General features: G+C 38.7%; 1 protein-coding gene across 3 annotated transcripts in view; it reads left to right on the top strand.

Annotated features, from left to right (window-relative positions):
- CCNY (cyclin Y) overlaps positions 1–15,044 on the top strand; it is a 105,052-nt gene that overhangs the window by 70,086 nt on the left and 19,922 nt on the right. The window contains exons 2-4 of one of the 3 annotated variants that reach the window (XM_081344866.1): positions 2,157–2,231; positions 7,644–7,843; positions 13,575–13,609. Coding sequence is in view for 1 of the 3 variants with exons in the window: in XM_081344864.1 (XP_081200990.1) it covers positions 2,157–2,231; positions 13,575–13,609 (110 nt within the window). In the remaining 2 variants the exon portion in view is untranslated. Of the gene's footprint in view, positions 1–2,156; positions 2,232–7,523; positions 7,844–13,574; positions 13,610–15,044 lie in introns of those variants that run through there. The other 2 variants (XM_081344864.1, XM_081344865.1) reach the window with 2 other exon arrangements.

The raw sequence follows: 15,044 nt of genomic DNA on the forward strand, positions 1-15,044 counted from the left end.
CCTTCTGATCGACAAGCTCAGCCTCCTAACCCACTGAGCCACCACATCCCTTAGATTCTTAATATACTGTATTTTAAGGCCTTTGGCATCCTCCATCTTAGTATTGCTTTCTTCAGCTTCTGTTGTTTGTTGAATTGTAGATTTTATAGTTGAAATTGAAGTTTGGGCATTAAGGCTCTCAGTTAATTGTACTTGCTGTTCTTTAAAGTCCCCTATTTTGTTGTTGATTTCCTCCTCTTCTGTTAGTTTTTGGATTGTCAGTTCATCGATTGAAGTCAGAGTCTCATTTAGTGGGTTTATGCAGTCAGATTTGTCTTTAAGTCTGGCTTTCATTTGTTCAGTCATTGCCCAAATTGTATCAAGTATAAGTTTATAGTCAAGTGGTGGAATATAATCCTCCATTTCTTTGATGTTTACAGATAGGTCTTTAGTGGAGGCTATTTTAATAAGAGTGAGTGAATGTCCACCTCCACTATTCCTAAAGGTTGTTTTCGGTGCCAGGTGTTCCCAATTCTTATCTTTAGAGATAATGTCAAGGACACATCTGTTACAGCAAGATCTCACAATAAAAAAAGTTTACTTGCTATACCATGTGTCGCCACAAGATGTCCTCAATAGCATGTAGAATCTTTTTCCAGACTAATATGAGGCTTTTTAGCAATAAATAGGGTAGAAGGTCCCCACAGAGATAAGAACGTTTTGGTAGCCCAAAAATTCCAGAGGTACAAATAGGGTTGTTTAATTATTTAGCTTAGTCATTTGGTTTCTATTCAGGCTTTAAGGTTTTAGTTCCCCAAGTAAGCAGTCGCTGATCTTTCAAGAGAGGTGGAGAAGATTTTCAGAAGAGTCCCACAGGGAAGTAATTAGGGAAGTAAGAAAGGTAAGGTCTGACCCAAATCCTCCAGATTGCTTCCTTGTGCTTGATGGTGATTTTGGCTTTCGGCAGGGAGCGGCTTAGTGATCGGCCATGTTGATGGCCGATCTCTTCTTCTTCAGGATAGAGGAGCTGCTCCGGATCAAATGGAGGACTGCCGCTCTTTTGCAATCACAAGGAGGGCCTCCTCACGGTGGTCGCCCCTCCAGGGTGACTTTTAACCCTTTTCAGGGTCCTCCAAGGAAGATAGATCGGACAGCGGGGAGAGGCTTCTTTCCCTGTGTCTGCTGGCGCCGTGCGCGCAGACCAGAAGCCAAATTTATTCTAGAATTTTTAACTGAATATTCCTTGAGTGTTTTTAACTTGTTCTGGTTTCTGGTCTTTGACTGTAATAAACTTACTTGTCTTGAATTCTGTCTCCTAAAATGTAATTGTATAAGCTGGCAGAGGGTGATATCCTTATATAAATAGTTTCCACATTAGGCTAACTCTGTGTAAGCAGAGGCACAATAATTATTACTACAGTGAACAATTATATCTGAAATAGAGTTGTGCTGTAAATCAGGGGCTCTTAGATAGGGATCCATTGTGGGGGGTGTCCAGGGATAGACTTCAGGAGGTCTATGAACTTGGGGAAAATACCATTTTTTTCCTACTCTCCAATTGAAATTTAGAATTTAATTTAAATTTCTTGTTATTGATGTAAGGGATTAATAAAGAATCACACATACTACCGTGTTTCCCTGAAAATAAGACTGGGTCTTATTTTTGCTATGAAAGATGCATTAGGACTTATTTTCCAGTTAGGTCTTATTTTCGGGAAAATATGGTAATGTGTGGGTTTTATATTACGAGCATCCTGAAAAATCATGCTAGAGATTATTTCCTGGTTGGGTCTTATTTTTGGGAAAACGTGATAGTACATTGCATAGCTGGTATTCTTTAATATTTTGTTAATTATGTTTAAGCATTACTATGTTAGGTTTCTTTGTAACACAATCTATACCTTCGTATTTTATTTTATGCAGCTAGACATGTTTTTTCCATGAAGGGGTCTGTAGTTTTCAACAGACTCTGAAAGGGTTCCATGGAAACAATTGGTTAATAATTTCTGCTTTAAAGAGAATGCATTGGAGAACTGAAGCTGCAAATTTATAATTTGGGATGTAGGATGTATGAATTTGTCTCTTTACAGTGGATCACATTAGTTGTACAATGAAACATAAAATTTACTCCTGCCAAGTCACTCCTAATATTCCTTTTTTCTCACATTTTTTTCAAGATCTAAACATGGAATTCAACCCTTCAGACCATCCACGGGCCAGCACAATGTTCCTCAGCAAATCTCAAACTGATGGTAAGCAACCAGCTATAAACTACAATTGGAAGAAAGCCTTGCATTGAATATTTGAACCACAATGTTGCTAATATTTTATACTCTTTTGAGTCATTTTAAGAAATTGTAGAAATTAGGAGTCAAGGATACCCACTCTTCTTTGACAAAAAACCCCATCATTTTATCTCTGTACTTTTAGGGGGTGAGTTATCTAGCAAAAAGGCTTGAAATTCCAGCTCCATTTTATTTATTTGCAATGTTGATTGATGAGGTGTAAGTGAAACTGTTTTATAGGTATTCTCCCATAAGAAGAACCTATAGCTTCTCTTAGTTTTTGCTTTTTGATGGTTCATTTTTACTGAGTTTTCAATATAAGCTATCTTGAGTCTTTAATCTTTTCACTTTAGTGGTCATATACTGTAAGTGTCATTAACTGACACTGATGTTTTCTTTTTTTAACCAAGGTGCTATTGGCTTATATTTCCAGCATCAACAAATTGTACAAGGTCTAAAACAACATAAGAAATTATAATACTCAAATCTTAATGGGGAAATATTTCAATATCATTGTTGCCCTTAAAAAATGCCCTATGAAATACCTGTGCCATAAAATTATCTGAAGAACAGGAAAAGTATTGTAAAGTCATGCTATGTTGATTTAGCTTCCCAGTGTAAGACTATCAGTGGTATTATAAAAATCATTGTTTCATAAATAGGACAGCTATTGCTGTCTGTGTTTTGTACACAGTACTTCGCTTTCCTCTAGTTTCATTGTTGACATGTGCCCTTCTCCTACTGAATAATTACAACTCAAAGTAATCATTTCAAGCATCTGCTGATGTAGGGGCTATATGTTCAAAAGCTTAAGGCACACTGCATTTAGAAGCCTTTAAATTACTATCATTCTCATTTTGACCGAGATATGAATATATCTCCTATTTTGAACATCTTACACATATTCATGGTGGGAGACTTTGCATGAATTATTTTCATTTAATTGATAGGAGAATTGGAAAGTGAATATTCTTTTTGTGTGTGCTGTTGTTCATAATTTTTGACTGCTATATCAGAATGGTGGAAAGGACTATTGATTAGTATACTTGATGTAATTAAATTGGCAAAGCTCCCAGTTTATCTATTACTGTTTTGTAACTGATTAGCATGGAAAGCTAGTTAAGTGTAGTGGTTAAGGCACCAGGCTAAGAACCAACTAGCCTGTCAATCTTAGTCCCATTTTAGGCATAAAGCCAGCTGGGTGATCTTTGGCCAATCATTCTTAGCAGACTTATATACTGTTTCATAGTGTTTTATAGCCCTATGCCTTACAGTGGCAAGCCACTTCTGAAATCTTGCCAAGAAAACTGCAGGAATGAGTCTAGGCATTTGCCACGAAACAACAATGACTTGAAGGCACAAAAACAAACAAAAATTAAAACTGATTAATCAATTAACAGAATCACATTCTACTGTGAGATAAGAGCCATTACATTTCTTAAAATATTATGTTTTACATACTTAATTCAAATCTGCAAATTTTATGAGAACCAAAATCCCAAAATATGACAGCCTGCTGTACTAAGTGAATTACAAATCATTGTATATAACTTAAGTATGCAATTAAGAGCTTAGCAGAATCTGGTCTGTATGTCATTAGTCACTTATTTTTTTAAAAAAATGTTTTGTATGTATTTGTCAATACCATACTGTGCACTGTATGGACTATATATCTTTTTATTTAAAAAGAAACCTTGTTTAGTTAGCTGTTAAATATCTGTGTGGTGGAATGGATGCAAAGCCAGAAACGAGCCGACGGAGTATTTTCCTGCTGTGTTCTTAAGAATGTCAGCAAGAAGAATCTTCTCCCCATTATCCCATTGCTTTTTGGTATGGAAGAAAAGTGACAACAATATCAGTTTCTCTCCCATATCAAGTAGCAGCTAGTTGGAGATGACAGGACTTTTTCAAAACTGCTTGAAAAATGAAATCCTTGGATGTACTTAAATCTTATATTACACAGCTTTTACTTAAAAACAGTAACAACAAAATTCATAAATGTTGAATGGAGGCATACATTTTATTTAATAAATAGTTCATCCCTCAACCTATCTCATATGAGTCAGTAAGGAGTGAAACTTGACAATTCTTTGATTAAAAAAAAAGACCAATCAAGGATTTTTTTTAAAAAAAATAGATCCAATACCTGTTTTGGACTGATGGATTCTTAGCAACCACATAAATAGATTTTCTCCATGATAATATTTCCCTAGCTTAGTGTTCCAGATCTTCCTATGCGGTACCCAACTTCATTGAAACTGAGCCTATCCACATTGAGTTAGTTGTCCTTTTATTCTCTTTCTTTCTATCTATCCTTCCCAGCATTAGGCCCTTCTCCAAAGACCTAGGTCTTCTCATGAGTAGGATAACAATTTGAACCTAGTCACTTGTGCCTTGAGTTAATTGTTCTAAATTAATAATGGGTAACCCAGGTTTATGAGGTACAATACATATGTTCCCAACCTTTGTTTTCATTTAATTTTCAAGTACTGTAAAATTCTTTTGAGAGAATTCAATAGCACAATGTTTAGCTTCTTCTTGTTGTTGTTTTTTTTTAAAAAAAAAGAGTAAGAAAGGTAGGCATGTTAAAGCTTTCCAAGATTTAATACATCTGGTTTTTTTATTCCTTCCTATTTTCTTCAGAAGAGTGAGGAAATAAAACTGGAACCAAGTCTTCCCTATTGCAAATATTTTATTCTAAGAACAGGCAAGAATTACTCTGAAGTATTTTGGAACACACTTCTGTAGCAAGAATGTTTAATCCTTGTGTTGGTGAGAGTCTGGCCAAATATATTTAGGCTGAGGTCGATGACTGCTGTCATTTCTCTTGAGTGCTGCACTCTTTAAAAGGAAAACACAGACACACTTCCAGATTTATCGATCAGTAGAGTTGAACACAATCATTTATTAGTCTGTGCTTTTGCCTTCCCAGTAAATTAATAGTGTTCATTTTAGAGTGCAACTTCATGTAATCAGGAGAAGAGGATTCATTTACTGTTAGGTTGAGGCATATACTTTCCTCCCAAAATGGTTGTGTATAGTAAATTGCAACCACATTTTCTTTGAAAAACATGCAAGAAATATTGATAGTCATGTGTTAAGTTGCCCTTTTCTCTTCCAGACTATCATGTTCTAACAGAGGAGTGAGTTTTTTTGAGGTTTAACATGTGGGACTAAGCTTTGTGTTCTTACAACGGTAATCTCCACTCCAATGACAATGGGTGAAATTTGATAGTGTGGCTTCCTGCTGTTCTTAGGTAGAAAGCACTTCCAAATTAAGGCCCAAAGATACCTAGCTAAATAAAGAAAAGATGTTCAAAGCAATCCTTCTTGAAACAAAATCTTTGAGGGAAAAGGAGGAGAACTTGGTCCTGCCTAAATTGCTTTAATTTCCCACCGTGTCCTAGGCTCTCAGCTAAAACTTACGTTAAAATTATTTTCATCTTCTAGCCAGCAAAAGGAAGTCTTTCCCTTTCCTAAATATCTAAGGCTGTTAGATATTTGGCAAGTCTGTACCAAAAAACACCATTAAGGTGCGTTTCATAGGAAGTTCAAAAAAAAAGAATCATTGGTTGCAGATACTTCTCTTGGGACTTTTCCAAGAGGCTGCATATCTCTAGAGCTCCTCCTTATTTTTAACCCCTCGATATGGAAATAGAGGGTGGTGAGGATTGGCAGTGATATTCAGTGCAAAGCCCATCCTTTCCCTCAACATCTCCAGTGTGGATGCAAGAATTGTCACTACTGCATTGTGAATTTCTCTAATGTGGTTTATAGAATTAGTTGCCCCACTTGGGGGTCAGAAAATTTCTATTTGAAGAAAAAGGATTATAGCATCATCACTTTGTTTAGCATTATGTAGCAAGTCATATAGGATTCTGCAACTATAAAATTGTCCTCACTCTAGGTGGAGACAAAACAAAACAAAGCCAGAGCAAATACAGAGTATTCCAATTGCGTTGACTGTTCTTGCCCTGTCCTTATTATTCTAGTGTCATAATATTGTTATATTCTCTGCAGGACTCCTGATTAGCAAGGATCAATTTGTGTACTATGAAAATCTTAAATGGTTCATGAAACTCCAGAAGGTTATAACTATTAACAGTAGTGAGACATAATAAAAATTCATGGCTTAATCTGATGGAAGATGAAGTAGTAATAGTAGCAGTAACAGAAATAGATTTGTAAGAAATCTTTAGAAATTAACATTTTGATCAGTCTCATAGTTCCATAGTGTCATCAAGGAAAGTAATTTGTCAGTTATTATTGAAATGAATTATATTGTGGAGTACAATCTTGAACCTTCTTTCTTTCAGGCTGTTAAATTCCTATGCTAGGAATACTGCACAATTCAAATTAGTTTTGAATTGTGAAACTCAACTTAATATACTCCAACATAGCCATGTTGCACACGCACAGTGAGTTGTTAGGTAGTAAAGGATCTGTTGAATCACTCCATGCTACTGTGCAAAAAAATTCAAAGCCTTTTTCCTCAATTTTTTATTTTTTTGAAATTTAAAAATTTTGCTAATGCAGGTGGTCCTCGACTTATGGCCACAATTGAACCCAAAATTTCTGTTGCAAGTGACTCATTTGTTAAGGGTTTTTTCCCCATTTTACAACCTTTCTTGTCACAGTTGTTAAGTGAATCTGGCTTCCCCATTAACTTTGCTTATCAGAAGGTAAAAAAAGTGATCACATGATCTCAGGACACTGCAAATAGTCATAAATATGAGTCAGTTGCCAAGCATCAGAATTTTCATCACGTGACTATGGAAATGCTGCAGTGTTTGTAAGTGTGAAAAATGGTCACCGTAAGTCACTTTTTTCAGTGTCGTCGTAACTGAGTGCTCATTGAATGAACTGTTACAAGTTAAGGACTACTGTACTTTGTTAACAAGTTAATTCTTGTTAGATTTTGGACATCTGCAAGGAAATCTTTTGGATACACCCAATATTGTGTTGAGCAGCAGGGACTGGGAGTGTTTTAACGAGATCAAAACCAGAAGAATGGTACACAGCTTAGTTTTTAAGGAACAATAGTTCTGATTTTTATTATGGCTGCTAGAATTCTAGTAATGATGCTAATTCATTGCTTTATGTGTGTTTCTGTCTATGAATAATAATAATAATAATAATAATAATAATAATAATAATAATAATAATAATAATAATAATAATAATAATAATTTAATTTTTATAGCGCCCTTCTCCCGAAGGACTCAGGGCGGTGTACAGGGCAATACAATAAAATACAATATATAAAAATTAAAAGAAATATTAAATACAGTAGCCCAATTAAATAAATTAATACAAAATGTTAAAATACCCCTAAACCCATCAGACCAGGCCAGCTTGTTCAAATAAATATGTTTTTAGGTCACATCGGAAGGAGCGAAGGTCGGGAGCCATCCGGAGCTCCACCGGTAAACGGTTCCAAAGGTCTGGCGCGCCCACAGAGAACGCCCTCCCCCTGGGGGCCGCCAGTCGACACTCTTTGACCGACGGCACCCTAAGGAGGCCCTCTCTGTGGGAGCGCACTGGACGAAGGGAAGTTGATGCCGGCAGCAGATGCTCCCGTAAGTAACCCGGACCCATGCCATTTAGGGCTTTATAGGTTGTAACCAGCACCTTGAATCTTACCCGGAGGACAACCGGAAGCCAATGCAGCTCACGGAGTAGAGGTGTTACATGGGAGTATCGGGAAGACCCCACCACCACTCGCGCGGCTGCATTCTGCACCAGCTGGAGCCTCCGAGTAGTCCTCAAGGGCAGCCCCATGTAGAGAGCATTGCAGTAGTCCAAACGGGAGGTCACGAGTGCATGAGTGACTGTGCGCAAGGCATCCCGGTCTAGATAGGGCCGCAACTGACGCACCAGGCGAACCTGAGCGAAGGCCCCCCTAGTCACAGCTCCTATATGATCATCCAAGGAGAGCTGTGAATCTAGGAGGACACCCAAGTTACGAGCCCTATCTGCGGGGGGTAATATCTCACCCCCCATAATTAGCGATGGAATATTCTGAATTTCCCGAGACGCCGGCACACACAGCCACTCAGTCTTGTCAGGGTTGAGTCGAAGCCTGTTCCTCCCCATCCAGACCCGTTGGAATCAGTTCTTATTTCTAGTGATTGCCTGATAAACCCCTGCAGTTTTCTTGGCAAAGTATTTTAGAAGTGCTTTGCCATTGTCTTCTTGCTAGGGCTGAGAAAGAGTCACTTGTTTTATTATGCTGTTCTTATTCATTGCAGGCATTTAAACATTTTTTTAATATTAGGAAATCTTCATTACAGTTTTTGCACAGGGAAGTAGCATGTCCTCTGTGTATAGTAAGTTGTACTTGCCTGGAACAGTAGCACTTTGGATGGTAATCTGTGCATTCACATGTACACAATCCATTTGGAACATTCAGAAGTTAAGAATTGTTGGGTGTCAAACTGCTGGCCCACGGGCCTGATGCATCATTTATTTATTTATTTTATTTTATTTTAATCCCATTTATATCCCGCCCTTCTCCGAAGACTCAGGGCGGCTTACAATTTAAGCACAAACCAATGTGCTTAGCAATAGCCTTCATTCTATGTATATGCCTGCTTATTAGGGCTTTTGCCCCCCCCCCCAAAGCGGCATTATTACAAAGTCAGCTTATTGCCCCCAACAATCTGGGTCCTCATTTTACCTACCTCGGAAGGATGGAAGGCTGAGTCAACCTTGAGCCTGGTGGGATGCGAACCTGCACTAATTGCAGGCAGCTGGTGTTACTTAAGGAGGCATTAGCCCACTGCTCCACCAAGCCTCCTTATCATGCCGAAACTGCGCCCACCCCATTGCCGGCAATGGAAAAAAGTCACGATACGTCACGACACGTCATGTGATGTTGCAAATGTGACACCCCTGGGTTAGAGGCTCACCAACATACCTTGTCAACGTTCCGTGACAAAGCTTGATTCTTGCCAATTCCTTTAATAGCTTTATGCTCCATAGTTAACAACTTAATTTAGTCTTGGAAATTTACTAGCAAACAATAAAGATATTTCAACACATGCTAATGTAGAATCCCCAAGAGATCCCACTATACCATCTTCACCTCAACATTGCAATCCAGATTTCAGGATTTTATTCAGAAAACTACACTATGACAAGGGAGCTGAATCACCCTTGGGCTTATGAGTGTGTTGTTGTTGTTAGCTGCGAAGTCGTGTCCGACCCATCGCGACCCTATGGACAATGTTCCTCCAGGCCTTCCTGTCTTCTACCATCTTCTGGAGTCCATTTAAGCTCACGCCTACTGCTTCAGTGACTCCATCCAGCCACCTCATTCTCTGTCGTCCCCTTCTTCTCTTGCCCTCGATCTTTCCCAGCATTAGGCTCTTCTCCAGTGAGTCCTTCCTTCTCATTAGATGGCCAAAGTATTTGAGCTTTAGCTTCAGGATCTGGCCTTCTAAAGAGCAGTCAGGATTGATCTCCTCTAGGACTGACCGGTTTGATCGCCTTGCAGTCCAAGGAACTCGTAGGAGTCTTCTCCAGCACCATAGTTCAAAGGCCTCAATTCTTTGGCGCTCAGCCTTTCTTATGGTCCAACTTTCACTGCCATACATTGCAACTGGGAAGACCATAGCCTTGACTATACGCACTTTTGTTGACAGGGTGATGTCTCTGCTTTTTAGTGTGCTGTCTAGATTTGCCATGGCTTTCCTTCCCAGGAGCAAGCGTCTTTTAATTTCTTGGCTACAGTCCCCATCTGCAGTGATCTTGGAGCCCAGGAAAACAAAATCTGTCACTACCTCCATTTCTTCCCCATCTATTTGCCAGGAATTGAGAGGGCCAGATGCCATGATCTTGGTTTTCTTAATGTTAAGTTTCAACCCAAGTTTTGCACTCTCCTTCTTCACCCGCAACAAGAGGCTCTTTAGTTCTTCTTCACTTTCTGCCATTAGAGTGGTATCATCTGCGTATCTTAGGTTGTTGATATTTCTTCCAGCAATCTTAATTCCAACTTTTGATTCATCTAGCCCTGCCTTTCTCATGATGTGCTCTGCATATAAGTTAAATAGGCAAGGCGACAGTATACAGCCTTGCCGGACTCCTTTCCCAATTTTGAACCAATCAGTGGTTCCGTGTCCAGTTCTCACTGTTGCTTCTTGACCCGCATATAGGTTTCTCAAGAGACCAATAAGATTTAAGATTTAAGATTTATTGAGATTTTTATACCGCCCTTCTCCCAAAGGGACTCAGGGCGGTTCACAGGGCATAAATATAAACAACAGTACAAACATTAAAAGATAATTAAATTAATGCCCAAGTTAAAACCAGAATAATAAAACAAACCTATAAAAAACCCAAGTACCCCCATCAGGCCAGACCCGCTAGTTCGAATAAATGGGTCTTCAACCCGCGACGGAAGGATCGGAGGTCTGATGCCATCCGGAGCTCAACCGGCAGTTGGTTCCATAACGCCGGAGCACCCACAGAGAAGGCCCTCCCCCTGGGGGCCACCAGTCGACATTCCTTGACAGGAGGCACCCTGAGGAGGCCCTCTCTGTGGGCGCGCACAGGGCGGAGGGGAGTCGACGCCGGCAGCAGGTGGTCCTCGAGGTATCGCGGACCCATGCCATGTAGGGACTTAAAGATCATAACCAAAACCTTGAACCTTACCCGGAAGACAACTGGTAACCAATGCAGCTCACGGAGCAAAGGTGTAACATGGGAGTACCGGGAAACTCCCAAGACAACTCTCGCGGCCGCATTCTGTACCAGTTGGAGCCTCCGAGTAGTCTTCAAGGGAAGTCCCATGTAGAGAGCGTTACAGTAGTCTAGGCGAGAGGTCACCAGATGGTCTGGTACTCCCATCTCTTTAAGAACTTGCCACAGTTTGTTATGATCCACACAATCAAAGGCTTTAGCATAGTCAATGAAGCAGAAGTAGATGTTTTTCTGGAACTCCCTAGCTTTCTCCATGATCCAGCGTATGTTAGCAATTTGATCTCTAGTTCCTCTGCCTCTTCGAAATCCTGCCTGTACTTCTGGTAGTTCTCGATCCACATACTGCTGAAGTCTAGCTTGTAGGATTTTAAGCATGACTTTACTAGCATGAGAAATGAGTGCAATGGTGCGATAGTTTGAACATTCTTTGGCACTGCCTTTCTTTGGAATTGGAATGTAAACTGATCTTTTCCAATCCTGTGGCCACTGTTGAGTTTTCCAAATTTGCTGGCAAATTGAGTGTAGCACTTTTACTGCACTGTCTTTTAAGATTTTGAATAGCTCAGCTGGAATACTGTCACCTCCACTAGCTTTGTTGTTGCTCAGCTTTTCTAAGGCCCACTTCACTTCACATTCTAGGATGTCTGGCTCGAGGTCAGTGACCACCTCATTGTGATTATCTGGGACGTTAAGCTCATTCTTGTATAGTTCTTCTGTGTAATTTTGCCACCTCTTCTTAATCTCTTCTGCCTCTGTTAGGTCCCTGCCATTTTGGTCCTTTATCATGCCCATTTTTGCATGGAATGTTCCCTTCATCTCTCCAATTTTCTTGAAAAGATCTCTGGTCCTCCCTATTCTATTGTTTTCTTCTATTTCTTTGCACTGTTCATTTAAGAAGGCATTCTTATCTCTTCTAGCTATTCTCTGGAATTCTGCATTCAATTGGGCATATCTATGTTTTTCTCCCTTGCCTTTCGCTTTCCTCCTTTCCTCAGCTATTTGCAAAGCTTCCTCAGACAGCCATTTTGCTTTCTTGCATTTCTTTTTCTTTGGGATGGTTTTGGTTGCTACCTGTTGTACAATGTCGCGAACCTCTGTCCATAGTTCTTCAGGCACTCTGTCTATCAGATCTAATTCCTTAAATCTATTTGTCACCTCTACTGTATATTCAACAGGGATATGATTTAGTTCATACCTGACTGGCCTAGTGCTTTTCCCTACTTTCTTCAGTTTAAGCCTAAACTTTGCAAGGAGAAGCTCATGGTCTGAGCCACAGTCAGCTCCTGGTCTTGTTTTGAGTGTATAAGTGTTATACACTTATGAGTGTATAACACATTAAAACCAGGTCTCTCTCTCCCACTTAGTAATGCATTTGATTTATCTGATACCGAAACATTGCCACAGATACTATGTGGCTATCCAGTGTCAATATCAAAGATAGGAGGCTCTTTAACTGCCAGACTTGACTTTTTTAAAAAAATTCCATTTATATCCCGCCCTTCTCCGAAGACTCAGGGCGGCTTACAAGCTTAGCAGTAGCCTTCATTCTGTGTATATGCCTGCTTATTAGGGCTTTCACACACCCCCCCCAAGCGGCATTATTACAAAGTCAGCTTAATTGCCCCCAACAATCTGGGTCCTCATTTTACCTACCTCGGAAGGATGGAAGGCTGAGTCAACCTTGAGCCTGGTGGGACTCGAACCTGCACTAATTGCAGGCAGCTGGTGTTACTTAAGGAGGCATTAGCCCACTGCTCCACCAAGGCTCTTTTGGGGAGGTCAACTCCAGAAAGAATAGAAATATTTCCTTATCTTGAAGTTGAACTCCCAGAATTATTAACGATTCCATCTTGTTTGATTCCACCTTTGAATGCCTCTTCAATGTGCAATCCATTGGACACCACATGTAGAGGCACTACCCAAAACTTTCAGGAACGAACAGTTGGTGTGTCAGTTTTCTAAAGGCAGTGTGTACTGTGTGAGCAATGAGAAATGAGATTTGTCTGAGGATTTTGTTTGCAAAGGAAACTCTTGCATATGTAACAGAAAATGGGTAATGTGATACCTTTTCCACTAGCATTCCAAAATTATGAATCAGTTGAAAGATAAGGAGCATGAATGAATGAAATATTGTAGCTAGGTGCCTAAAGTTTGGGATGGAGTTTATGCTTTGATTTTCATATCAAAAGCCTTGCATTTAAAAAGTTTTGATACTTAAATTTTGTACCTGAAATAAGACAATATTATTTAAAATCAGTATCAAGTTCTATATACCGTACTGTAAATATTTTAAGTCATGCCTGAAACATGATTCATGCCTTTGTGCTATTTGACTGTATCAAAATGTTTTTGTTCTTGAATGTTTCAATCAAATTAAATGACTGAATATAAAATTAGAATATTTCCTTTATAAAGCAGAATTTTAATATAGCTTTTTTTTAATTTACATATCCCAATCACATCTGTAGAAGTGAATATAAACATAAAGTTAGAAAATGGTTCTGTTCTTGGTTACCAATTTTTACAAAGGTCATAACTTTTTTAAAATAGATGGTACAAAAATGAATTTACCTCAGATTATGTAACTTTTATACATTTTTTTTACAGTGAGAGAAAAACGGAAGAGCCTCTACATAAACCATGTAAGTGAAAAAAATGATTCAGCTAAGTGGCATTTTAAAATATACAGTAAAACATACTGATCTCCGAATCTCCATTATGTAGATTTGAAAAAAATGAATTAAATTATACTTAAGACTTCATATGCAAACAGTGGACAAAGCTTATTCCTTCCAGAGGGATTTGAAATTTAATGTTATTTGTGTCATTATATAATTGTTTTTTTTCCATCATTAGTGTTATATAAATCATTTATATAATTATTCAAATGACATATAAAGCAATTATGTAAATTAGGTCAGTTATATAAATATGGATCTAAAACCTTTACTAGTCAAAATATCAACCAAGAATGCAGTGTAACAGAATTTTTATGGATATTTGATGCCTGAAAAAGAGACATTAATTAAAGAGTCAACAATTTAGGGCTAATAGATATGTTTGTTATAATTGTAAATTTCATGTTGTGTTTTAAATATATTCAAAAATTACATGGTTCTGTTGCTCCCCCCTCTTTATTAGATGCCATTCATTATAAGCTTAATAAGTATTCTATTACTGGTGGGGATTTTTGTGTTTTATTTTTGCCTGTTGGTTGTCAGATCACAAAGGAACAAATATAGGTCCATATCAGTATGAGAATATTCAGGACCTATGGTGTTCATAGCTGGACCATTTCCACATTCCAGATATCAATTAAAATCCCAACATGGTAACAAGATTATTTCAGTCACTAAGATCTTTTCATCTGAGATAGTGAGTCTTTCCCTTTCTGTAGTCAGTAGATTTTCTTGAGTATGGCCTTGAGTATGGCCTTCATTGCCATGGCAGCTAACCATTCCTGATCCTTACCTAATATGGAAATTTTGTATGTTGTCCTTCCTGAATAATAATAACCTTATTTGAAGTTAACATCATCTCCAAAACATTCTCAGAAAAATTGGATAGAGAGACTGGTTTTGCTGATAACTATTGAAGTTCAGTAGCACACAACAGCTGGCCAAAGCTGGTCCCCCCACTTGGTCAAGGTAATGAAATCCTGAGGTTTGGCTCTTGTTGGGTTGGCCTCAGTAAGGCCTTCATTGCCATGGCAGCTAACCATTTATGATCCTCTCCTAATATGGAAATGTTTTATATTGACTTCCAAAATAACAGCTTGCATGATGCATCATCCCCCAAAACAATCTCAGTAAAACCGGATAGGGAGATTTGTTTTGGTGACACCATTGAACTTCAGTAGTAGACAACAACTGGTTAAAGCTGGTCATGCCACATGGTCAAGGTAATGATATCCTGAAGTTTGAATCTTCTTGAGATGGCCCTGAATAAAGGCCTTCATTCCCATGGAGCTAACCATTATTGATCCTTCTTCTATGGAACTGTTGCATGTTCCAAATTAACGGCTTGCGTGATCATCCCAAAACAATCTCAGGAAAATTGGATATGGACATTTATTTT

This window comes from Vipera berus (assembly GCF_964194415.1).
Source record: "Vipera berus genome assembly, chromosome: Z".
Taxonomy (NCBI): Eukaryota; Metazoa; Chordata; class Lepidosauria; order Squamata; family Viperidae; genus Vipera; species Vipera berus.